Source organism: Oncorhynchus mykiss, chromosome 6 (assembly GCF_013265735.2).
Source record: "Oncorhynchus mykiss isolate Arlee chromosome 6, USDA_OmykA_1.1, whole genome shotgun sequence".
NCBI lineage: Eukaryota > Metazoa > Chordata > Actinopteri > Salmoniformes > Salmonidae > Oncorhynchus > Oncorhynchus mykiss.
The window spans coordinates 45,500,120-45,526,648 of record NC_048570.1 but is presented as its reverse complement, the minus strand read 5'-3'; the positions used below and the strand labels follow the sequence as shown (position 1 = coordinate 45,526,648).

The 26,529-nt window shown below is 43.8% G+C and overlaps 1 protein-coding gene across 2 annotated transcripts in view; it reads left to right on the top strand.

Annotated features, from left to right (window-relative positions):
* kremen1 (kringle containing transmembrane protein 1) overlaps positions 1-26,529 on the top strand; it is a 116,041-nt gene that overhangs the window by 26,726 nt on the left and 62,786 nt on the right. For both annotated transcript variants that reach the window (XM_021606620.2, XM_021606619.2), the window contains exon 2: positions 13,464-13,626. In XM_021606620.2, the coding sequence (XP_021462295.1) occupies positions 13,464-13,626 (163 nt within the window). The remainder of the gene's footprint in view (positions 1-13,463; positions 13,627-26,529) is intronic.

Sequence of the window (26,529 nt, the reverse complement as noted above, 5' to 3'; positions counted from 1 at the left end):
GTTTGCATTTCTACTGTAACATTTTATTGTTTGAAGCTAATGACGGATTGACTTGCTGTTTTTTGCTTTCATTCAGAATGCCAGGAAATGAACAAGTCACCCTAATGTTCTGTACTGTAGATACCACAGGCTTACAGTTAAGCAATAAGGCCCGAGGGGGTGTGGCAAGGGCTGTTCTTAGGCACGACGCAACGTGGAGACAGCCCTTATCCGTGGTATTTTGGCCATATATACTGTCCAGTATACTGTCTGATATACCATGGCTGTCAGCCAATCAGCGTTCAGGGCTCAAACCACCCAGTTTATAATAAATTATTTAGCACAATGATTGCTGCCTTTGAAAGTCTGGAACACGCTGGTCAGCCTAGATTAGAATGACTGACACACACACAGTGGGCGGACATCCTTTGGGGAATTACACTGGCAGTACAGTCAAGAGTGGGTGAGAATAAATGAATGACATGGGCACAATGACATACTCCACTGGGAAGTTGGAACAATGCAGTCTGTGTGTCTGAGTACCCCCGTCCTCCACATCGGATGCAACTTAAAACACTGTCGCCACCGCTGCTCGGCTGATTAAAATTGCACCCGTCTGAAGAGTAGAAGGAGAGAGAAGGGAGGGAGAGAAAGAGAGAGAGAGAGAGAGAGAGAGAGAGAGTAAAGGAATGCTGTGGTTATTAGAGACAGATTAATGCATGTTCTGTCACTGCATCTGCGTATCACACATCTCTGAGGCTGCCTCTGAAATGCCCTATTCCCTATATAGTGCACCCCTATGTGCCCTGCTCAAAAGTAGTGCACTGTGAAGGGAATAGGGTGCCAGTTAGTTAGTGTTAGTTAGTGTAGGGATAATTTAACTCACTCTTTTTTTATATATAAAAAGAAGGGAATAGGAGAAGAATAGAGGAAGAGAAGAAGAGATGAGAAAACCCCAATGCAGTTCTTGAACAGACTTTAGCAACAGTGGGCCGTCATGTCCCATATCACAGCCATAGATCCCAAAGCTAGCCAATCCCCGATAGTACTAAGAACCCATATGCGTGTGTGTGCGTGTGTTTGTGTGTTCATTACCTTCCTTCCTAGCAGACAAATTAAACAGGCTCGGTTTTTTTTCTCTCTCTAAGCCCTACATTGGTTGTTTGTTTGCTGGTATAGGGGCCCAGCACGTAACTGCACCACAGAGCTCATCTGGAATGGCATTTGGAGCTCTGAGCTGAGACCTGGCTGGTCTGGTGTATGTTAGCTAGGCGCTTGCTAGCTTTGTCTTTGTTTGCTGTACATTTTTTATGAGCCTTGGCTTGTTGGGTCATAACATAACAATAGGAAATCAAATCAACCAAGTGTTACTTCACTGGAGCAACATGGAGAGAATGAGGGTTTTGAAGAAAGCAGTTCTAACAACAAATAAAGAGTTTTCTATCTCTCGCTCTGCCACTACTTCTCCTGTGGTTTCTCTTTGGTACACTCCTTTTGTTTCATTCTCACTTCCTCATTTTTTTTTCTGTGTCTAATTCTCTCTTCTCTCATCCTATCTCTCTGTTTTTCTCTTTCCCATTGGCTCTTTCTTTCATCGTGTCTTCTTTGCTCTCTGTGCACCCGCTTAATTTACGGTTTGGTTTATGATTTCAGATGGATCTTTCCTAAACACCCTAATAGTGTACCTTGGAATAGAGCAACTTCACTGAGCCTCTCTCTCTCTGTCTCCCTCCCTCTCTCCTGCTCTGTCCCGGGGCCTCATTTATAAAAATGTTCTTAGATATATACTTGAACTTAGTCGTAAGGTCATTACCGACGGTGTGCTTACTTTCGATTCATAAAAGATACTGAGCATAAAAAACCTTGCTTATGCAGGTTCTAAGAAGCCCATTTGTAACTTACGCACCTGTGATCTATAAATCTCAAATGAACTTAAAATGGACGGCACCTGAATGTGCCTTACAGGCTGACTACACTGCTCGCGTTGCAAAATAAATTTAGAAATCTGTTATTCAATTATTGCACCCACACTGCTCGTGCGCTCCAATTAGCGCCTGTGTTGCCAATGGCTAAAATAGAAATCAGTTCTATTTCTGACGCAGATCGCGTTGTAAGTTCTGCCTCTCCCATCTCCTCATTGGTTATACCCACGTTGGTGACTGAAAGTCGGACGAGGTCAGTGGCGGTAATGCACCTAATTTATGAAAGCTGCCAATTGCAATATAAAGTCAAGAGAAGAAAAAGCATGGAAGGATGAGAGATGATGACTAGAAACGATTTGGTTGACCGTTTTATGTGTGGATTAATTGGCGAAGTAGAGGACCTTGTGCATTTCAGGTAACATAACACCTCATTGTTTATATCCCAGGACAAATTAGCTAGCAACAGCAAGCTAGCTAAAACGGACAAATTAGCTAGCAAGTGCAAGCTATCAAATTAATATAATTGGTTCAGGGTTTGTTTTGATATTTTAATCTGCGTGACTTGATCGCGTTTGGTGTGGGGGGACAAAATAAATGTATGGTCGATGGCGCACGCACGCAGCCGGTTTGGGTTCCGTGTTACAATCAGCAATTTCCCCTTATAGAATGCTAGCACAAATGAGGGAATAGCCATGGACCAAAAGAGAAATGCAAACCTTTTGGAAGACAAGATCATGGAGATGGTAGAGGAGATTGAAGACAGGCAACACGTATTATTCGGTGGACTAAATAGTGGGTTGACAAACAAAGCCAAACAGGTATCTTGGGAGCGTGTCACCGCGGCAGTGAACGAGGTGGGTAGCAAGACAGAACTGTGGAGGATGTGAAAAAGAAATGGTCTGACCTTAAACTGCAAGGGATAAAAATAATAGCCATACATAACCGCAGCATTAAGGCAACGGGGGGAGGGGGCCTGGCACGCCGGAGCTCTCCCAAATGGAACAGCGCATTGGGGCAATCATTGGAGAGCGTGTACTCTGGCACATGCTCTAACGTCGATAGTGAATGTTTAAAAAAAGGTGAGTTTCTTCTATTTTGCTTTATTTTATTTTTCATATGGTTTAATCCCAACTTTTACATCGTTTAGCAGTAACATCGGAAACGGTGAAGTCGGAGCGCGAAACCCCCACGACTGCATCACTGGATCACGGTAAGTTATTAAGAGAATGTGAAACGTGGTTGTCAGTAACTTAATATACAAGACGTGCACTGATTCATTTTATTCACATAGAAACGGGGGAAGCTACTTTGCAGCCCGTGCGCCGGGTGAGTGTGTCCCCTCCACCAACGGAAGCTGCGTTGCAGCCATGCGCCCTCCACCCGGGGATAAAGTGCACGAGGCTCCCAAATCAGCAGGTGCCAGGAGTGAGGGGGAAGGTTTGGCCACAGGTGTCGAGGGTCCGTCCACATCTGTGTCCACGTCTACAGTTCAACCCAGAACGAGTTGAACACATTGGTTGGGCAGATTGTGACTGAACTCGGAAGAATAGTTAGGGTTTTGATTCATTTACATAATGCAATTGTTGAACATTTTCCACAACGTGAATAAAAAAACCTATGCTTTGTATATTGTCTGGCATTCTGTTTCTTACCACCAATCTCTGTTTGAGCTGCCGCCTCCTTCTCATTGCGTCAGCCGGGGCAGGTGCTCCATTGGGTGGGGGGGTTAGGAGGGTCTTGGGGGTCCATTCTAATCTCCGCATCCATTTCAATACCATGCTTCAGGGCTATGTTGTGGAGCACACCACATGCCAGTATGATGTGTGTCACCTTTGATTGGGGAGGGAAACCATTCATTCTTAAAACAGGCCAACATTTTATATTTAGGTTTGAAATTGCACACCCCAATGTTCTTGTCAAACAAACTTGCACTGCAAATAGGCACTACAGTTACTGAGATGTCCCCTTGAAATCTGTTTGCATTTTGTTGCAGTGCTAGTGGAAATGATAGGAATCAGCTGATTCCATTCGTTCACACTAGCAATGCTACAAAATGAACAAGCTTCAAAGGGACATCTCAGTAACCGTAGGGCCAAAATAAAAACTGTTTTCAGCTATTTGGCCAGAAATTTGGGTGTGCAATTTCAATAAAATGCTAAATATAAAATGTTGGTATATGTTGCTTTAAGTTGACCCATTTTAAAACTAAATTAAAGTTTTGCATTTTTATGAAATGAAATGACCTTCTCTGGCTTGTAGAGTAGTTTTCCACCTGATGCATCAAGGCAACGTGGCCCTTCAGCAATCGGACGGTGCGCTCCACAACCGAACTTGTTCTGCCGTGCGCCAAAATGCAGCGCATTTCCTCTGCTGTTCGGGGATCAGCAAAGGGAGCAAGAAGCCACTTTGTCAGTGGATAGCCCCAGTCACCTAATAGGGTAAAACCGTCGTGTTAGACGCTGGCCACTTGGAGCATACATTGAGGAGTTGCGTACGGGCATCGCAGATGATCTGAACATTAAATGAATGGAAATTCTTCCTGTTGACATATACATGTTCATCTATGCGTGCAGTCAACTGCACCTACAGTACGACCCCTGGGAAATGAAATGAGGGTGTAAATGGGAAACTAAATGGGTATCTCATGGACAATATGTGTAGAATCGCCAATATGTGTAGAATCGATGTGGCTGAATGATGGCTGTGATATATACCCGACCTGTCACTCATTTCCCTCTGGAATGTCCCAGTAGTGAGGAATCCCAGAGTGGACAGTACTTGGACAGATATGGATATGGCTTGATTTACAGAGTGTCTTCCTTTCCAGATTAGGGACTAAATCCGCGCACAAATCTAACAGAAGATTTCTTGGGAGACGATAGGCCATAGACCATGGATCATTGTCCGCAAAGTCGTTCTGGTCTCTGAAAACTCTCCCTTCTAAAAGCACAGATTTTCAATGTCTTCCAGTAACGCCAGAACAGCCATGTTTACTTTATTCTAATTTGACACACTATTTATAGAACATCGCATCCTGTTTTTAATTCAAAACACCTTGCGTCTGGCAGTTCATTCCTCACACCTTTAATTGATAATTCCTAACAAATTGTTCATAAAGCTAATGCAAAGTTCACCACAGGTTTGGACGCATATGCGTCCCAAACTGCAATACCCCTACATAACCAGTAGGAAAATCACTTACGTCAAGTCTAGACTTTGAGGAGAGATAAGATCATTTCCACGTCAATGTAAGGTTTTATAAATAACTACTTAGACGTGGTATTCTGCGTAATCATACTTAAAATCAAAATTGATCGTAAGTCCGTTTTATAAATGCGGCCCCTGGCTGTATCCACTGAGACCCTCTCTCTCTCTCTCTCTCTCTCTCTCTCTCTCTCTCTCTCTCTCTCTCTCTCTCTCTCTCTCTCTCTCACACACACTCACACTCACTCCCCTCACCTCTCTCCCCCTAACCTCATCTCCACCTTGTTTACTCTGGTGTCAGAATTGGTTTAGAGTGAGTTCACCGGGAGCATGTGTTGAGTATGCGGAATGGTGTAGCAGGATGGACATATCCCCCTCTATATTTGTTTAACCTGCTAACCTTGTCTACTTAGTCCACTTAGAGGCCTGGGACATGGCAGATTAACTAGCTTGAGATACAGTAATGGAGCGAGGCAGGCAGGGGTGAAGTGTGTGTGTGTGTGTGTGTGTGTGTGTGTGTGTGTGTGTGTGTGTGTGTGTGTGTGTGTGTGTGTGTGTGTGTGTAATAGGAGGTGAGGATATGAATACCCTTTCAATCATGTTTGGAAAATATGCCTTCATTTTCATATTTGTCTTTGTCTCACTGAACCTGCAGATGGCTAGAGCAAAGTGACTCAAGAAGAAACAGGGATACTGACAGGGGGTGCTAAGGAGAAGTAGTTTAACGTGACACCCGTCCTCCCTTGTGTCACGTTGGCATTTCGTCCTCACACATGTCAGGTCCTTCCTTTCCACTTTTGTTTCAACGTCCTCCTTCAGGTCATAGTCAGTGTATAAGTCACATCTTTCACCTTTCACTTCCTCATCCCCCCCATTCACCCAAAGTGTGCACTTGACTTCCACACTTTCTCGCATGGATTTGACAATGGTGGAAGTGCACACTTCCTGTAAAAGGGTGGAGAATCGGGACGCAGCATTTGCCCACGGGTCACCCAGACCAAGCTGTACCCTCAGTCCGTCTGTGCTGCTGTGTTCTGTCAAACATCATTCCAAACCCCTGTGGCGATTGTTTTAAAGGTAGATACTTTATCACCTTTAATCTATTCTCTGATAGATTCTCCGACATCAGTCAAAGACTTTAATTGAAGGCCAAATCGCAGCTTGAGACAACGTTTGTTTCTTTAAGCTTTTCTTTCGATCGGCATGTTGTATCCTGACAATAGAGAGAGAGAGAACTGAAGGCTACATTCGTCTCTTCCCATTACGGCGTGAGTAGAAGTAAATAATAAGGAGCACGTTAGACCAAGAAGCAGCCACATTTTATAGATGCTACTGATTCCATTTTGGCAAGGAATCCCTTGGACTTGTGGCTAGGTAGGTGAGGTGGTGGCCTGGGGTGGGTGTGTGTGTGTGTGTGTGTGTGTGTGTGTGTGTGTGTGTGTGTGTGTGTGTGTGTGTGTGTGTGTGTGTGTGTGTGTGTGTGTGTGTGTGTGTGTGTGTGTGTGTGTGTGTGTGTGTGTGTGTGTGTGTGTGTGTGTGTGTGTGTGTGTGTGTGAGGGGTATTCGGGGTAGTGTTGAAGCTATTTTAGGGCTAAATTGGGTTTCCATGGTTTTATTGCTCCCTTATTCAAGCCACTAACAAAACAGAAGGACAATGGCTCTAAAGGAAACGAGGCATTGTATTGGAGGAAGACATTGAGGTAGTGAATGGGCATCTCTCACTTACGTGGGAATAAGACTCTTTTCAATGATGTTGTAGCAAGTCTATCTTTTTCAGTCACGTTCACACTTTTGTTGACCCTTGCAAGGATGAGAGCATCTTGCCTGTTTAGTCACAGTTGTAACCTGTAAGTCTAGACTCCTGATATCCCATAGTGGAATACTGTATCTAAAACACCTCATGGGAAATAAGTTACTGTACTTGCATAAAACTTCACAGCCCTGCAGTATACCTGTAAAAATATGTTTTCCCCCTCTGCCATGCGGTGCCTTCCTCAAATCAAATTCTATTTGTCACGCGCTTCGTAAACAGGGAAGTGTGGACTGAAGGCCTCTGCATGCTTCCCAGCCTAAACAGTTTGGGATGGTTTGTGCATATGTTATGACAACATTTTGTAACGTTTTTGTTAGTTTTGGTCCCCAGCAATGACTCCATGCCTGGGGTCCTAACGCAACTCCAGTCATGTTTGTGCTTGCGAGATTGAGTCTGACGAGTAGAGAAGCGTTGTCTTCTCCTTTCCCTAGCAGTTGAAATTCAATAACAGGAAAACAACCTAGCTTGTGAACAAAACAATGGAAATAGTATTTTGTTTCAAGTAAATTAGACCAACTTGTATGTCTGTGCGCTGTGCTTATAAAAAAAATAATCTTTCAGCTCTTCACATGTGCACAGCCCCCCAGCCAGGCATTGTTGCAGCGCAAGGTGGAATAGGCTATGTAGGTTTCATAGTTCTTTGACCCAATTTACCAGCTATGGAAAATACTTTGAAGAACAGCTAATGTAGAATTTATTTGACTAGAAATGTGATCATACTTGACTATTTTTATTCACAAATGCGAGTGAAATGCTCGCATTGTGGAGCCCTGACCATCTGCCAACCTGGCTGGTGAAATAGATATCTTACCCACCAATGCCAAAATCTACTTGCATTTGCAGGCGGGCGGGTGTTTTTAACCAGAGACTAATCGTTTTCATTCAAATTTTTTCACTTGAGAAATACTGCACCAAACATTTTACATTCTGACTAGGCCGGGCATGCGCTTGCGTCCGCCTTCGCACGCATGCTGATTTTGTCCATCCACACCAGACGCGATCAGGACATGCAGGTTGAAATATCAAAAATAACTCTGAACCAACTATAGTTAGCGAACGCACTTTTGTACATCACACTGTAACGTACAATTGACCTTATTTTAGCGCCCCAAAAACGTAATACTTCCAGGTCAACTGTAATATGAATACCATTGTCAAGCACAATTTATCCCCTTTCCGGCCAAATCAATGACGAGACCTTCATGCTGCACATCTCTGCATGATTGAAGAAGGCAATGAGCTCCATCGGGTCTTTTTAAAAATGGCGGGTGGGGAAGCGTGTGATAGGGAAAGGGGGAGATGAGCAGTGTGGGGAAACCCAATCTGTCCAACTTATCACCTCTAAAACGTAAATAAAACACTATGAAGAGTTTATGTCGAATTTGAATCAGGTTTTTAGGGCGCGCTAAAGTTATCTTCAGAAGTAAATAACGGCTTTTGAGAGTCATGATGGCTTGCGGTGATGACGCAAAAAATGAATGCATTCAGTTGTCAAATTGACTAGGTATCCCCCCCCCTGACCCTGTCCCTTTCTTAGTTTTAATCTGCGAGAGAAGTGCTATACCTGGTAGAGAGAGGAAACGTGCTGGACGTTACGTCATGAAACGCCGCAATTTTACGTACAGTGTCAGAGGGGTTCGTTTTTTTAAACTTTTCTCCAGTACTATCGGTCCATTACCATGTCAATCAACGCTTGAATAGAAATGTAGTTCTCACACCAGATTTTGATGCCAACACAGTCGCTACAGTCCCATTAGTTTACATTGCAGCCTCGTTTGAATGCTGCGGTTGCGCAAATTTGTACGGAATGGGGTTAGTCAACAGTATATTCGTTTCGGGACAGGTTGAAACACACGAAACGTGGTTGGACATTTCGCTAGCTAAACGCGGGCTGTGGTCAGCATGTTAGTAAAATGTAAAATCGCGCAAATAAAATCTCCTTGGCAGAAACGTCACAATTACTGACAGATTTCTTGAATTATCTTACATTAATTCAGACTATTTTGAGGAAGTGTATACTGACTACGGTGTCTCCAAATGGACAAGCAGTACTATTGACTCGTTTTTTCTTGTTTCTCAAATGAAGGTATTTTAACGGAGTATGCAGGCACACATGTTCGTTTCGCCTAGCCGAGTTCGTCCCGTGGTGCCCCAATGCTTTATTAAGACACTTTATGTTGGTGTTTACTTTATTTTGTCAGTTACCTCATATATATCTGAGATATTTACTGTAGCCCTCATCCTCCACATACAACACCCGTTCTGCCAGTCACAATCTGTTAAAGGTCCCCAAAGCACACACATCCCTGGGTCGCTCCTCTTTTCAGTTCGCTGCAGCTAGCGACTGGAACGAGCTGCAACAATCACTCAAACTGGAAAGTTTTTTCTCAATTTCTTCAATCAAAGACTCAAATGTACATTCTTACTGACAGTTGTGGCTCTTTTGCGTGATGTATAGTTGTCTCTACCTTCTTGCCCTGTGCTGTTTGTTGTCTGTGCCCAATAATGTTTGGTTGCTTGGTTGTCATGTGTTGCTGCCTTGCTATGTTTGTTGTCTCTCTTTATGTAGTGTTGTGTTGTCTCTCTTGTCGTTTTGAATTTTTTTATTTTTAATCCCAGACCCCGTCCCCGCAGGAGGCCTCTTGCCTTTTGGTAAGCCGTCTTTGTAAATAGGAATTTGTTCGTAACTGACTTGTCTAGTTAAATAAAGATGAAATAAATACAAATGTAAAAATACATATATATAGTCTGTCCTACAGTCAGTCCTCATGGTTGTCCCTCTGTTACTCCCTACTGGGTTGCAATAAAGATGGCAGAATGGATAGAAGGATGGAGGGATATAGAGAGGGATGGAGGAAGCTCCTGTCTTTAGAACCAGACCTATGTAATTATCTCGCGCTTTGTTTCATCCCTGCTCATAGCTAACACAACAACACAGTGCTGTATTAATAGCGTGACCTGGCAGCTCTCTACAGAGAAACATCCTTTGTTTGTCTGCTTGTTTGTTTTGTTTACCAATGAAATCACATGACCACAAGCAGGCAGGCACAGCTCTCTCTCCCTCTTTCTCTCTCTCCCTCTCTCTTTCTCTTTCTCTCCCCCTCTCTATATATCCCTCTCTCTCTCTCTCTCTCTCTCTCTCTCTCTCTCCATCACTCGCCAACGAGCACTATTTGAAGTCTTAGTATGGAAGTAATTAGCCCACAAATCCCGACAAATATAATAACAGGGTGATTAGCTCTCAGTGAATTATCCTCCTCTCTTTCCTTTTTTAAGACTTCTTGGGTTTGTGTGGTATCCTGCGAGAGCAAGACTTTGCTGGTTGGGGTTTGGGGCGAGTCCTCCATCCTCCTCTTCTCCTCCCTTTTCCCGGACTTTTCTATTTGAGGATCTTGCATGTATTTAAGAGGTTTTTTTCTACTCACCCCCCCTCCCCACTCTCTCTCTCTCTCTCTCTCTCTCTCTCTCTCTCTCTCTCTCTCTCTCTCTCTCTCTCTCTCATGCGGTCGTGGTCTCTGGTTCTGTTTCCCATCAGGCTGTGATGCAACCACAAGAAAGGCCCTTGTCATGTGACATGAGTGGAATGGTCACATGCTGACAGAGAGGGGGGGGGGGCTGAGGTGGCGATAGTCACCAATCAGAGGGAAGAGGACAGCTGGAGTATGTCCCAAATAGCTTCCTATTCCCTTATATAGAGCACTATTTTTGATGGTTCCTGGTTAAAAGTAGTGCACTAAATAAGGAATAGTGTACCATTTCGGATGGAGACCTTGTAGTAAGTGGATGGATTGTGTCACAGCTTTTGGATCTCTCTTCCTATCCTCATCCTATAGCGGGAGGAACTTTCGTTTTGAAGGACATGTGCATGGTATCCCTCCCTCCCTTCCTCCGCAGACCTTTTAAACACTCCATTCATCTTTAAGATGGCCTCAATTATCTCTGAGTCCCTGCAGATACACTACTTCCCATTCCCACCGCAGGCAAATGGTGCCTTCAGACCACATCAAGCCCTTGGCCCGGCCGCTAGGAAAACACTGTCTTATTTACCGTCTCGTCCTGGAAGGGTTAGATAGCTTCGCCATAGCAGGGACATGACTGCCAACAGCAGGAGTAGTATCCAAAGTACTGAACACTGAAACAGTACACTTTCACAAAAGTTGAACAAATAGGAGACATTTCACAAAGTCACGTTGGGTTCCTCTCCTTTTCTCTTCTGATCTATTGCTTTGTAAAGCAGGCACAATAACATCAGTCGCTTCAATTTCAATCTAGTGTGTGTGTGTGTGTCTAGTTTGAAGGACCGACACGAGGCCTGTTTGTCATGCAAGGCTCTGCCTCAACGCTTCCTGCAAGGTACTGCTGTCTGTCTAAGATGACTGGAGTGGAGAGTATAGCACCCTTGACGTGATTGCTCTGGGATATGAGTGACTCATAAACGCACTGGAACTGGCCCTCAAACTCTCCACACTGCTCAGTGTGAATCCTGTGACACACACACACACACACACACACACACACACACACACACACACACACACACTCATCCATATTAAACCACCTCATCTGTCCTCTGAACGCCAGACTGATCGCTGATGCTATCTCTTTCTGTTTACATTCTCTCTATACTCCCCATACGAGTGTGACACGTCTCCTAACGCTATAAAGCCGGATTGCTACTTTTATGAATACATGTTCGTTCCCCTTCGCTTTAGTCTCTAGGTATATTTATGATGCTTGGCTGATACTGAGCCACGCAGACCTAGACACTGGCAGAACTAATTCACTGAGGGAGTGAGGAGCTGTTTACGGTTTACAGACAATGGAGTGGCTTCATAATTACTGAAACCCTACACCCCTCAGCTCCTTACGAGCAGTGAAGCCTGTCAGTCTGTCATACCGCTGATGGATCGTGGATAGGGCTGACCGAACAATTGTGCCTGCCCTAAATGTCTTTAATTTAAACCCACTTTTACATGACACTGAAAGCAACTAGAGGCCTCTCCTGGTTTGACATGGAGGCAGCTCGTTTTTCTGCAAGAACATAGTGTTTCACGAGGGAAACTATTGTATGTGATTATTAGTGTAGAATACGTTGTTGGAGTTTCTTTGTATGTGTTTCCTGTTACTTTTGGCACGAGACATAGAAGGAATGACTTCAGACAAGTTGTGTTTCAGATATCAAACCTCCATAACCTCCATACAGACAACACTGGATGACTGAAGTCGTTTTGATTTAGTTTCTGCTGTATTTTGCTCGGTGTTCTTCCATAGATCAGCCTTATGGAGGACTGGGTAAGGGTCTCTTGAGGAGAAAACGGGAATCAGGGGAGACCAATACCAAGTGGTAGGACTAATTGACTCCTTCGTCTGTGAACTAACACATCTAGGGCTGAGTTGCGTGGGTGACTTTGGGAACAGTCCTGCCAAGGCTCTGTGATGCTGCTGTCTCTTCCCAAACAGGCCGGTAACGAGCTGTACAGGGCTGCTTCAAGAGGGTCTATAGACAACGCTGTTGGGATAGACTGATCTGAATGATGTTCTAGCCTAGATGCTGTGGAACAGGAAATGAGCTTTAAACTTTAGACTCCAAAGGGGAAGCAGAAAGAGACCGACATCATAGCGTCATCTCTCAGGGCAAATGGCTGTCACTGCGAGCAGGGTGGACAGTAGAAGTGACAGAGCTTCGCTCTATACTTCACTGTACTGCACCTCAAGTAGATGAGAGTTTAAGATGCATTTTCAGACAGTGCCTGTGTCTGTGCTGGCCAGGCCAGAGACCCTCTTCCCTCCCTCTGAGCCCCAGGGAAACACTGCGCAATGAGGGCTCATCAGACTCCCTTCACCACTGGCTGTGATAATTTGGTTACTCTTTCTTTTGTTGTCTGAGAAAAAAAGTGTTTATTTTCTCCATTTTGTGTTTTGCTTGAGCGTTAGAATGGAGATGAAGTTGTTTAACCATGCTTTAGTTTGTTCTCTCTGTCCCCCTCTCTCGCTCTCTCTCTCACTTGCTCTCGCGCTCTCTCTCTCTCTCTCGTCTCCATATGGTTGTCGTCCAATTTGACAGAAAATTCAAACCATGCCTGTTTTGTTTTTTACTGTATACATCGTAGTGGGTTTCTCAAGACCCTTCACATTTGGAGGGCATTAATTGGAACAATATTGTGTGATTGATCTCACACTAGCTATCTAACACATTTGGCCATCTTTAGAATCTAAAATTGGGTAAAGAACACAACTATTCCAAGACTTACAGTTATTTCGATTGTATCCTATTTGTGTAAAACACTTTTGGCCCAATATTAACAACAGACTAGGTCACTACATTGATGTGAAAACATGACTGAAAAAAACTCAGCCAAGCTTTGGATTTTATCAGAATAGATCTTTCTCTCGAAATGCCAAACACAGTGAACACTTGTTAAATCTTTCTCTCCCCTCTCTCCCTTCTCTCTCTTCCTCTCTCCTTCCCTCATTCCCCCTCCTTCCCTAATTTCCCCCCCTCCCTCCTTCCCTCCCCCTCTCCCTCTCTCTCTTTTTCTCTCCAGAATGTTACACAGCCAATGGAGGGGACTACAGGGGCTGCCAAAACCAGACAAGCCTCCTTGGGGGCAAGCCATGCCTCTTCTGGAATGAGACCTTCCAGCACCCCTACAACACCCTCAAGTACCCCAATGGAGAGGGGGGTCTTGGCAGCCACAACTACTGCAGGTGAGACCCCCTCTGGAGCCTGAGATGGAGGAGTTGGGTTAGCATTTAGCCTCACTATAATATCTATAACATTTTCAGACAAGATAGAACTGCCAAAGTGTTGCGGAGTTGCAATCTACTGCAGAGATAGCCTGCAGAGTTCTGTCACACTATCCAGGTCTGTGCCCAAACAATTCGAGGTTCTACTTCTAAAAATTCTCCTTTCCAGAAACAAGTCTCTCACCGTTACCACTTGTTATAGACCACCATCAGCCCCCAGCTGTGAGCTGGACACCATATGTCTATCTTCAGAGCTTGTTCTGTTAGGTGACCTAAACTGGGATATGCTTAACACCCCGGCCATCCTACAATCTAAGCTAGATGCCCTCAATCTCACACAATGATCAATGAACCTACCAGGTACAACCCCAAATCCGTAAACACGGGCAACCTCATAGGATATCATCCTGACCAACCTGCCCTCTAAATATACCTCTGCTGTCTTCAACCAGGTCTGCGGTCAAAACAACCACCCCTCATCACTGTAAACCGCTCTCTAAAACACTTCAGCGAGCAGGCCTTTCTAATCGACTTGGTATCCTGGAAGGATATTGACCTCATTCTGTCAGTCAGTGCTTTCCTCACCATCTTAAATAAGCATGCCCCCATTCAAAAAACTTAGAACCAGGAACATATATTGCCCTTGGTTCACTCCAGACCTGACTGCCCTTGACCAGCACAAAAACATCCTGTGGCGTATCGCATTAGCATCAAATAGCCCCCGCGATATGCACATTTCAGGGAAGTTAGGAACCAATATACACAGGCAGTTTTTCAAACAGAAATTTGCATCCTGTAGTGCTAACTGGAAAAAGTTCTGGGACACTGAAAAATCCATGGAGAATAAGAGCACCTCCTCCCAGCTGCCCACTGCACTGAGGCTAGGAAACACTGTCACCACCGATAAATCCACGATAATTGAGAATTTCAATAACCATTTTTCTACGGCTGACCATGCTTTCCACCTGGCTACCCCTACCCCGGTCAACAGCTCTGCACCCCCCACAGCAACTCGCCCAAGCCTCCCCCATTTCTCCTTCATCCAAATCCAGATAGCTGGTGTTCTGAAAGAGTTGTAAATTCTGGACCCCTACAAATCAGCTGGGCTAGACAATCTGGACCCTCTCTTTCTAAAATGATCCGCCGCCATTATTGCAACCCCTATTACTAGCCTGTTCAACCTCTCTTTCGTATCGTCTGAGATCCCCAAAGATTGGAAAGCTGCCGTGGTCATTCCCCTCTTCAAAGGGGGAGACACTCTAGACCCAAACTGTTATAAACCTATATCTATCCTACCCTGCCTTTCTAAGGTCTTTCGAAAGCCAAGTTAACAAACAGATCACTGACCATTTCGAATCCCACCGTACCTTCTCCGCAATGCAATCTGGTTTCCGAGCTGGTCATGGGTGCACCTCAGCCACGCTCAAGGACCTAAACGATATCATAACTGCCACCGATAAAAGACAATACTGCGCAGCCGTATTCATCGACCTGGCCAAGGCTTTCGACTCTTTCAATCACCACATTCTTATCGGCAGACAACTGCCTTGGTTTCTCAAATCACTTCCTTGCCTGGTTCACCAACTACTTCTCAGACAGAGTTCAGTGTGTCAAATCGGAGGGCCTGTTGTCCGGACCACTGGCAGTCTCTATGGGGGTGCCACAGGGTTCAATTCTCAGGCCGACTCTTTTCTCTGTATTCGTCAATGATGTCGCTCTTGCTGCTGGTGATTCTCTGATCCACCTCTACGCAAACGACACCATTCTGTATACCTCTGGCCCTTCTTTGGACACTATGTTAACTAACCTCCAGACGAGCTTCAATGCCATACAACTCTCCTTCCAAGGCCTCCAACTGCTCTTATATGCAATTAAAACTAAATGCATGCTCTTCAACCGATAGCTGCCCACACCTGCCCGCCCATCCAGCATCACTACTCTGTACGGTTCTGACTTAGAATATGTGGACTACTACAAATACCTAGGTGTCTGGTTAGACTGTAAACTCTCCTTCCAGACTCACATTAAGCATCTCCAATCCAAAATTAAATCTAGAATCGGTTTCCTATTTTGCAATAAAACATCCTTCACTCATGCTGCCAAACATACCTCGTAAAACTGACTATCCTACCAATCCTTGACTTCGGCGATGTCATTTACAAAATAGCCTCCAACACTCTACTTAGCAAATTGGATGCAGTCTATCCGTTTTGTCAGGAAAGCCCCATAAACTACCCACCTCTGTGACCTGTATGCTCTCATTGGCTGGCCCTCGCTTCATATCCGTCTCAAAACCCACTGGCTCTAGGTAATCTGTAAGTCTTTGCTAGGTAAAACCCCACCTTATCTCAGCTCACTGGTCACCATAGCAGCACCCACCCACTTTAAGCACTAGCTGTCAGAGCAGTTCACAGATTATTGCACCTGTACATAGCCCATCTGTAAATAGCCCATCCAACTACCTCATCCCCATATTGTTATAATTTTGTTTTGCTCCTTTGCAGCCCAGTATCACTACTTGCACATTCATCTTCTGCACATCTATCTCTCCAGTGTTAATTGCTAAATTGTAATTACTTGGCCACTACGGCCTATTTATTGCCTTACCTCCCTAATTTTACCTAATTTGCACACACTTTTTTCTATTGTGTTATTGACTGTACGTTTGTTTATTCCATGTGTAACTCTGTGTTGTTGTTTGGTTGTTTGTGTCGCACTGCTTTGCTTTATCTTGGCCAGGTCGCAGTTGTAAATGAGAACTTGTTCTCAACTGGCCTACCTGGTTAAATAAAGGTGAAATAAAAAAACTTTTAAAAACTATTAGTATGCTGGAAGCTAGCTGGTGAAGTTAGCTTAGCCTGTTAGCATTTAGCCTAACTATTAGTATGCTTGAAGCCTGCTGGGGGAGTTAGCTTACCCTGTTAGCATTTAGCTTCACTATTAGTATGCTGGAAGCTGGCGCTGGTGGAGTTAGCTTTGTCTGTTAGCATTTAGCCTTACTATTAGTATCTCTGAACATTGTTTCGACACTTTACAACAGCAACCCCATTCTGTCTTTCCTTGTTATATTTCTTCCCTACTCTATTCAATCTGCCGTGGTTTTATTTACATGAGAAAGTGTACTCACACAACACATCAATAAAATCATACAGCAAGGAGATTTTAAATTCCTGTTATTGTCTGAAAATACACGTAGTGATGTCACTTCTGGTGCATGCAGCATGGTGTATGATGTGATTGACTTAGGCAGACTGTTCTTAAAATGCAACCAAGTCTTTAGAAGTAGAGCACATAGAGACATGCTTCTGAGAAGTCAGGGGAGAGATTCCCTCTCAGATGGTTTGACACAGAATCCCCTAAGTGTGTGTGTTTGTGTGTGTGTGCGTGCATGTGTACATTTGTGTGTGTATGAGCGGGTGTGTTAGTGTGTGTGCTTGGGGGTGTGGGGTTGTTTCCCCCCTTGCCCCTCTCAGACATTCACGTGTGAATATTTAATGGTGGCGGTCTTTTTATCCTTGTCATCACGGGAAGCCAACCACGCTTGAAGAGTTTGTACAAGCAAAGTCCTCCTCACCCCACTGATCCAGGGAATGCCAGGGGACACCACCGCGTCTGGGCTGTCTGGAAAACACAATTCCCGCCATCGCTGTCAGTCTCATATAAAACACTAACATGGCTACAGCACTCACACAGCCATACTTACTTATGTACCACACTCATAGGCCTATGATTGCTATCAGCTACACTCAAATACAACACAACTCTGTGATATGTGGTTGTCCCACCTAGCTATCTTAAGATGAATGCACTAATTGTAAGTCGCTCTGGATAAGAGCATCTGTTAAATGACTAATATTAACTCACACAGCCCTACTTACTTACATACAACACTCACAATCATAGGCCAATAACCTCCCATACATATGCCCATAGCCTAGTAGACATTGCTGTCAGCTGCATTCACAGACAACACTCACATAGGTCCAGTGGTGTAAAGTACCTAATAACCTTTTGCTGCAGTGGGCTAAATCAGGGTCACACACAGTGATTCTTGGTAGTCTTAAACAAATATACTTTGAAACAAAAGTATACACCTAACACACATTGTTACGGGCTTAATAAAAGTAGACACCTGTACCATGTCAGATTTTGAGTTTGCATCACAATATTACAGTTTATATACTACACAGAAGACTGAAATATAGCAAACCTTGTTTGACATAGAAACACCGGATTTTTTGCTTTTTTAACACAATGTTTATTATTTATGAATTTATGAAAAATATTAATAGCATTCCACCCATGAGGCCACTAGTTATTAGACTTCAGGAAAGGTCTATGTAAAAGTATTTTAAAGCACTACTTAAGTCGTGTTATTGGGTATGTCTTCACTATTTATATTTTTGACAACTTTTACTTTTACTCCACTATTTTCCTAAGAAAATTATGTACTTTTTACTCCATACATTTTCCCTGACACCCAAAAGTACTCGTTACATTTTGAATGCTCAGCAGGACAGAAAAATGACTAATTTGAAATTATGTAAACTTTTACATTTTAGCGATTATGTTTACTTTTGATACTTAAGTACAGTGCCTTCGGAAAGTATTCAGATCCCTTTGTTTTTTCCATATTTTGTTTTGTTACAACCTTATTTTAAAAAGTATTAAATATTTTTGGGGGACTCAGCAATCTACACACAATACCCCATAATGTAAAAGTGAAAACAGGTAAAAAATATAAAAACTGAAATACCTTATTTACATAAGTATTCAGACCCTTTGCTATTAGACTCCAAATTGAGCTCGGTGCATCCTGTTTCCATTGATCCTCCTTGACATGTATCTACAACTTGATTGGAGTCCACCTGTGGTAAATTCAATTGATTGGACATGATTTGGAAAGGCACACATCTGTCTATATAAGGTCCCACAGTTGACAGTGTACGTCAGGGAAGAACCCAAGCCATGAGTTCGAAGGAAGTGTCCGTAGAGTTACGAGAGAGGATTCTGTCGATGGACAGATCTGGTGAAGGGTGCCAAAACATTTCTGCAGCATTGAAGGTCCCCAAGAACACAGTGGCCTCCATCATTCTTAAATGGAAGAAGTTTGGAACCACTAAGACTCTTCCTAGAACTGGTCAACTGGCCAAACTGAGAAATTGGTGGAGAAGGGCTTTGGTCAGAGAGGTGACCAAGAACCTGATGGTCACTCTGAAAGATCTCTACAGTTCCTCTCTGGAGATTGGAGAACTTTCCAGAAAGACAACCATCTCTGAAGCACTCCACCAATCAGGCCTTTATGTTAGAGTGGCCAGATGGACGCCTCTCCTCAGTAAAAGGCACATGACAGCCGCTTGGAGTTTGCCAAAAGGTACCTAAAGAACTCAGACCATGCAAAACAAGATTCTGTGGTCTGATGAAACCAAGATTGAACTTTGTCACATCTGGAGGAAACCTGGCTTCATCCCTATGGTGAAGCAAGGTGGTGGCGGCATCATGCTGTGGGCATGTTCTTCAGCCACTGGGATGTAACGGCTGTCGTGGGAAGAAGTTGAGGACCAAAGCGCAGCGTGGTAAGTGTTCATCTTATTTAATGAAAAAACTGAACACTGAATAACAAACAACAAAGAAACAACCAAAACAGTTCTGTCTGGTGCAGACACACAAAGACTGAAAATAACCACCCACAAAACACAATAGAAAACAGGCTACCTAAATATGGTTCTCAATCAGGGACAGCGATTGACAGCTGCCTCTGATTGAGAACCATACCAGGCCAAAGACAGAAATAGAAAATCATAGAAAAACTAACATAGACAACCTACCCAACGCCCTGACCATACTAAAACAAAAGACAAAACAAAGGAACTAAGGTCAGAACGTGACATGGAAGACTAGTCAGGATCGAGGCAAAGATGAACGGAGTAAAGGACAGAACCTTGATGAAAACCTGCTCAAGAGCGCTCAGAACATCAGACTGGGGCGAAGGTTCACCTTCCAACAGGACAACGACCTTAAGCACACAGCCAAGACAACGCAGGAGTCACTTCGGGACAAGTCTCAATGTCTTTGTGTGGCCCAGCCAGAGCCCGAATTTGAACCCGATCGAATATTTCTGGAGAGACCTGAAAATAGCTGTGCAGCAACGCTCCCCATCCAACCTGACTGAGCTTGAGGGATCTACAGAGAAGAATGGGAGAAACTCCTCAAATACAGGTGTTCCAAGCTTGTAGCATCATACCCAAGAAGACTCAAGACTCTAATCGCTGCCAAAGGTGCTTCAACAAAGTACTGAGTAAATGGTCTGAATACGTAAATGTGTAAGTAAATATCAGTTTTTATTCTTAATAAATTTGCAAACATTTCTAAAAACCTGTTTTTGCTTTGTCGTTATGGGGTATTGTGTGTGTGGATTTATTTATTTAATAAATTTTGGAATAAGGCTGTAACGCAACAAAATGTGGAAAAAGTCAAGGGATCTGAATACTTTCAGAATGCACTGTATATTTAAAACCAAATACTTAGACTTTTACTCAAATAATAGTATTTTACTTGGTGACTTTCACTTTTACTCTAAGGTATTGTTTACTCAAGTATGACAATTGGGTACTTTTTCCACCACTGCAAAAGCCTACAATCTAGTGGACTCATTGAACCCTGTAGCTAGCATTGAAGTATTTCCCCACTTAAAAGCCCTAAAAATATTTCCGAAGTCTAAGTCATTGATCTTGAGAGACTTCTAGTAAGTAGCTAAGTCCATAGATATAGGAAAAAATGTATTTCCCCACCACCACTTAAAAAACAATTTAAAACATTTCCTAAGTTAAGTCATTGCCATAAAGTCCTAAAGCAACAATGCTTTGAAGTGGCCGAGGACTGATTTGTTTTTGCTTTGCTTGGATTGGGATTCCTACTATTTATGAGCGGGATACATAGAGGTTGTGTCCCAAATAGCACCCTATTCCCTATATAGTGCATTACTTTTGACCAGGGCCATAGAGGCACAGCCAGAGAGGATAGTGGAAGTCTTTCACCCACAGCACATTAAGAATATATTACTCCTGACAAACAATGTGAAATAGGACATCTTAATTTTTTGGAGTCTAGCCCATTGTGTGATCCATGCACAATAAACATTTCATGATTCAGGCTATTGACAACTCACCACTTCGTAAATCTAGTTGGGTTGAAAGTAAAAGACACAGATCCATGATCTGCAAAGTTGTTCCTGGGTTAGCTTTAATTGGCACCTTATCTAACCCCTTCTCTCTCTTTCTGTCCCTCATCAGCATGAGTATTGGGACTGGATTGGCTACTTCACACTGAATAGATGAGCGATGGCATTTACGAGTGGCTCAGTCACACAGTCACGCCTCTTTTGTTATTGCCTTGCCTTATCCTGGCTGGCATTTCCCTGAACAAGGCTGAGTGAATTAGGGAGTGCAAGAGAGAATGTAAGGCTTCCGTTTTTCAGTCTCTCTCTTCCCTCTGTCCCTTTTTCTCTCTCTCTCTCTCTCGCTCTCTCTCTCTCTCTCTCTCTCTCTCTCTCTCTCTCTCTCTCTCTCTCTCTCTCTCGCTCTCTCTCTCTCTCTCTCTCTCTCTCTCTCTCTCTCTCTCTCTCTCGCTCTCTCTCTCTCTCTCTCTCTCTCTCTCTCTCTCTCTCTCTCTCTCTCTCTCTCGCTCTCTCTCTCTCTCTCTCTCTCTCTCTCTCTCTCTCTCTCTCTCTCTCTCTCTCTCTCTCTCTCTCTCTCTCTCTCTCTCTCTCTCTCTCTCTCTCTCTCTCGCTCTCTCTCTCTCTCTCTCTCTCTCTCTCTCTCTCTCTCTCTCTCTCTCGCTCTCTCTCTCTCTCTCTCTCTCTCTCTCTCTCTCTCTCTCTCTCTCTCTCTCTCTCTCTCTCTCTCTCTCTCTCTCTCTCTCTCTCTCTCTCTCTCTCTCTCTCTCTCTCTCTCTCTCTCTCTCTCTCTCTCTCTCTCTCTCTCTCTCTCTCTCTCTCTCTCGCTCTCTCTCTCTCTCTCTCTCTCTCTCTCTCTCTCTCTCTCTCTCTCTCTCTCTCTCTCTCTCTCTCTCTCTCTCTCTCTCTCTCTGTCTCTCTCATTTCAATTTCAATTCAGTTTCAATTCAATTTCAGTTCAAAGAGGCTGTATTGCCATCAGAAACACGTTTATATTGCCAAAGCAAGTGAAATAAACAATCGGAAATTATCAGTAACCTTACACATTCTCTCTCTCGCTCTCAATTCAATTCAATGGGCTTTATTGACATGGGAAACATATAGTAAGGTTACATTGCCAAAAAAGTTAAATAAACAATTTAAAAATGAACAGTAAACATTACACACAAAAAAGTTTCAAAGGAATATATACATTTCAAATGTCATATTATGGCTATGTACAGTGTTATAACAATGTGCAAATAGTTAAAGTACAAAAGGGAAAATAAATATACATAAATATGGGTTGTATTTACAATGGTGTTTATTCTTCACTGGTTGCCCTTTTCTTGTGGGCGTAGGTCACAAATCTTGCTGCTGTGGTGGCACACTGTGGTAATTCATCCAATAGATATGGGATTTGATCAAAATGTGATTTGTTTTCAAATTCCTTGTGGGTCTGTGTATGTGTCTTTAATATGGTCATACATTTGGCAGGGGGTTAAGAAGTGCAGCTCAGTTTTCACATCATGTTGTGAGCAGTGTGCACAAAGGCAGACCTGGCTTAGCAATGCTCACTGAGTCTGTACATAGCTTTCCTTATTTTCAGTCACAGTGGTCAGGTATTCTGCCACTGTGTACTCTCTGTTTAGGTCTGTTCTTTGGGGTATTCTTTCCAATGTGTCAAATAATTATCTTTTTGTTTTCTCATTTGTGACTCGTTTTAGGAAACTAGGCGTATGTCGCTCGGCACTACTTCACAGGAGAGCCATTTAAATATGAACTTTTTTAAACTCAAAATGTGTTTCTTTTTAGCAGAAATGCCTTCTGGAACATGTGAACTTTCATGTGCCTTAATAACAAACGTCTGTTAATATAAAATTGTTACATTTACAAGCCTAGTTGGTTTAACCACAGAAAAAGGCAGCAACCTTCCTGCTAGCCATGATTGGCTGAGATAATGAATGGGCTGGACATGCCGAAAGATGAGTTCGGATTGGTCTGCCATGTAGCATGCTTCTGTCTTTTTGAGCTGGTCAGTATGTGTAGGTAATCCTTTCTAATGGACTTTAAAAATATATATATATATCACATAGTAGAACTGCATAAGTGTTGCTCTCCACTTTCTGGAGGGCCGAGTTTTAAAATCAGTGGAATTAAGGGCAACCATGGAATCCGTGATGGAGAGGGAGAAGCGTCCATCCATGTATATGGGTAGGATAGTCTAGCTAGCTACATTTTTAGATATTACACATTTCAAATTCTGTCAAAAAGTTGTTTTCATTTCAAGTTAGTGTACCGTTAGCTAGCTATTGTTAGCTGGCTGGCTTGCTAGCCGACATTACGTGTATGATCTGTGTAGTAATATTATTTGTATCTCAGAGCCAGTTGCTTGGCTAGTTATAGCCTAATGTTATCTAGCTAACATTGAACCTGGTTGGTTAGCTACCTGCAGATTCATGCAGGGTAGTGACATCATGAGTTGGGATTATGGTTCATTGTTTAGCTAGTTAGCTAACTAGCTACATGTCTTAACAAAAGACTCCACTATGCAAGTAACCATTTCAGTAGAATGTTCATGATGTCACTGCGAGAACTGTTGATAGAAGTAGCTGGTAAATTCACTCTGCTATCTACTCTGATTTCAGAGCACTCTTGTCTGAGTATGCCAGAGCGCAGAATAACTGACGAATTTATGAATGTTCAACACCCGTTGAATATGTCAGTAAACGTTGGGGGGAAAACACGTAATTAAATTGTTGCCAGCAGCACAGTTACAGTCACCAACACTCTGGATAACATAAAAACAGCCTAACCAGCTCTGCTAGGGTGAGTGAAATGGTCAGAGTGAGCTGTTCTCTCATTTGTGTCTGGAAGTAGCTAGCAAGCTAGCCAACGTTAGCCAGTTAGCTTGGGTGCTTGACTGCTGTTGTTAGGACAGAACGCTCAGATCAACCCTACTCCTCTGCCTCACATGCGAATCCTTAAAGAGATGGGTGGGGCTAAAACTTAAGAGAGTGTGAACGATGCTGAATGGGTGTAGACAAAGAGCTCAACCAGTAGGTGTACCAAAACATTCTAAAGCCATTTTCTCGAATCAAATCAAATTTTATTTGTCACATACACATGGTTAGCAGATGTTAATGCGAGTGTAGCGAAATGCTTGTGCTTCTAGTTCCAACAATGCAGTAATAACCAATGAGTAATCTAACCTAACAATTCCACAACTACTACCTTATACACACAAGTGTAAAGGGATAAAGAATATGAATATATTCAGTAGATGATATAGAGTACAGTATATACATATACATATGAGATGAGTAATGTAGGGTATGTAAACATTATATTAAGTCGCATTGTTTAAAGTGGCTAGTGATACATTTTTTCCATCAATTTCCATCAATTTCCAGTATTAAAGTGGCTGGAGTTGAGTCAGTATGTTGGCAGCAGCCACTCAATGTTAGTGGTGGCTGTTTAACAGTCTGATGGCCTTGAGATAGAAGCAGTTTTTCAGGCTCTCGGTCCTTGCTTTGATGCACCTGTACTGACCTCGCCTTCTGGATGATAGCGGGGTGAACAGGCAGTGGCTCGGGTGGTTGTTGTCCTTGATGATCTTTATGACCTTCCTGTGACATCGGGTGGTGTAGGTGTCCTGGAGAGGCAGGTAGTTTGCCCCCAGTGATGCGTTGTGCCGACCTCACTACCCTCTGGAGAGCCTTATGGTTGTGGGCGGAGCAGTTGCCGTACCAGGCGGTGATACAGCCCGACAGGATGCTCTTGATTGTGCATCTGTAGAAGTTTGTGAGTGCTTTTGGTGATAAGCAGAATTTCTTCAGCCTCCTGAGGTTGAAGAGGCGCTGCTGCGCCTTCTTCACAACGCTGTCTGTGTGGGTGGACCAATTCAGTTTGTCCGTGATGTGTACGCCGAGGAACATGAAACTTACTACCCTCTCCACTACTGTCCTGTCGATGTGGATAGGGGGGTGCTCCCTCTGCTGTTTCCTGAAGTCCACAATCATCTCCTTTGTTTTGTTGACGTTGAGTGTGAAGTTAATTTCCTGACACCACACTCCGAGGGCCCTCACCTCCTCCCTGTAGGCCGTCTCGTCGTTGTTGGTGATCAAGCCTACCACTGTAGTGTCATCCGCAAACTTGATGATTGAGTTGGAGGCGTGCATGGCCACGCAGTCGTGGGTGAACAAGGAGTACAGGAGAGGGCTCAGAACGCATCCTTGTGGGGCCCCAGTGTTGAGGATCAGCGGGGTGGAGATGTTGTTACCTTCCCTCACCACCTGGGGGCGGCCCGTCAGGAAGTCCAGTACCCAGTTGCATAGGGCGGGGTCGAGACCCAGGGTCTCGAGCTTAATGACGAGTTTGGAGGGTACTATGGTGTTAAATGCCTAGCTGTAGTTGATGAACAGCTTTCTCACATAGGTATTCCTCTTGTCCAGATGGATTAGGGCAGTGTGGTTGCGATTGCATCGTCTGTGGACCTATTGAGGTGGTAAGCAAATTGGAGTGGGTCTAGGGTGTCAGGTAGGGTGGAGGGGATATGGTCCTTGACTAGTCTCTCAAAGCACTTCATTATGACGGAAGTGAGTGCTACTGGGCGGTAGTCGTTTATTTCAGTTACCTTAGCTTTCTTGGGAACAGGAACAATGGTGGCCCTCTTGAAGCATGTTGGAACAGCAGACTGGGATAAGGATTGATTGAATATGTCCATAACACATTTAAATGTTTTACTCACGTCGGCGGCAGTGAAGGAGAGCTCGCAGGTTTTGGTAGCGGGCCATGTCAGTGGCACTGTATTGTCCTCAAAGCGAGCAAAAAAGTTATTTAGTCTGTCTGGGAGCAAGACATCCTGGTCCGCGACGGGGCTGGTTTTCTTTTTGTAATCCGTGATTGACTGTAGACCCTGCCACATACCTCTTGTGTCTGAGCCGTTGAATTGTGACTCTACTTTGTCTATATACTGACACTTAGCTTGTTTGATTGCCTTGCGGAGGGAATAGCTACACTGTTTGTATTCGGTCATATTTCCGGTCACCCAGCCCTGGTTAAAAGCAGTGGTTCGCGCTTTCAGTTTCGCGCGAATGCTGCCATCAATCCACGGTTTCTGGTCTGGGAATGTGTTAATCGTTGCTGTGGGTATAACATCCCCAATGCACTTTCTAAGATCTCGATCACCGAATCAGCGTTGTTGTTGGACGCAATGCGGAACATATCCCAATCCACGTGATCGAAGCAGTCTTGAAGCGGTGAAATCAGATTGGTCCGACCAGCGTTGAACAGACCTGAGCGCGGGAGCTTCTTGTTTTAGTCTCTGTCTGTAGGCTGGAAGCAACAAAATGGAGTCGTGGTCAGCTTTTCAGAAAGGAGGGTGGGGGAGGGCCTTATATGCGTCACGGAAGTTAGAATAAAAATTATCCAGGGTTTTACCAGCCCTGGTAGCACAATCGATATGCTGATAGAATTTAGGGAGTCTTGTTTTCAGATTAGCCTTGTTAAAATCCACAGCTACAATGAATGCAGCCTCAGGATATGTGGTTTCCAGTTTACATAGAGTCAAATAAAGTTTGTTCAGGGCCATCGATGTGTCTGCTTGGGGGGGAATATATACGGCTGTGATTATAATCGAAGAGAATTCCCTTGGTAGATAATGCGGTCGACATTTGATTGTGAGGAATTCTAAGTCAGGGAACAGAAGG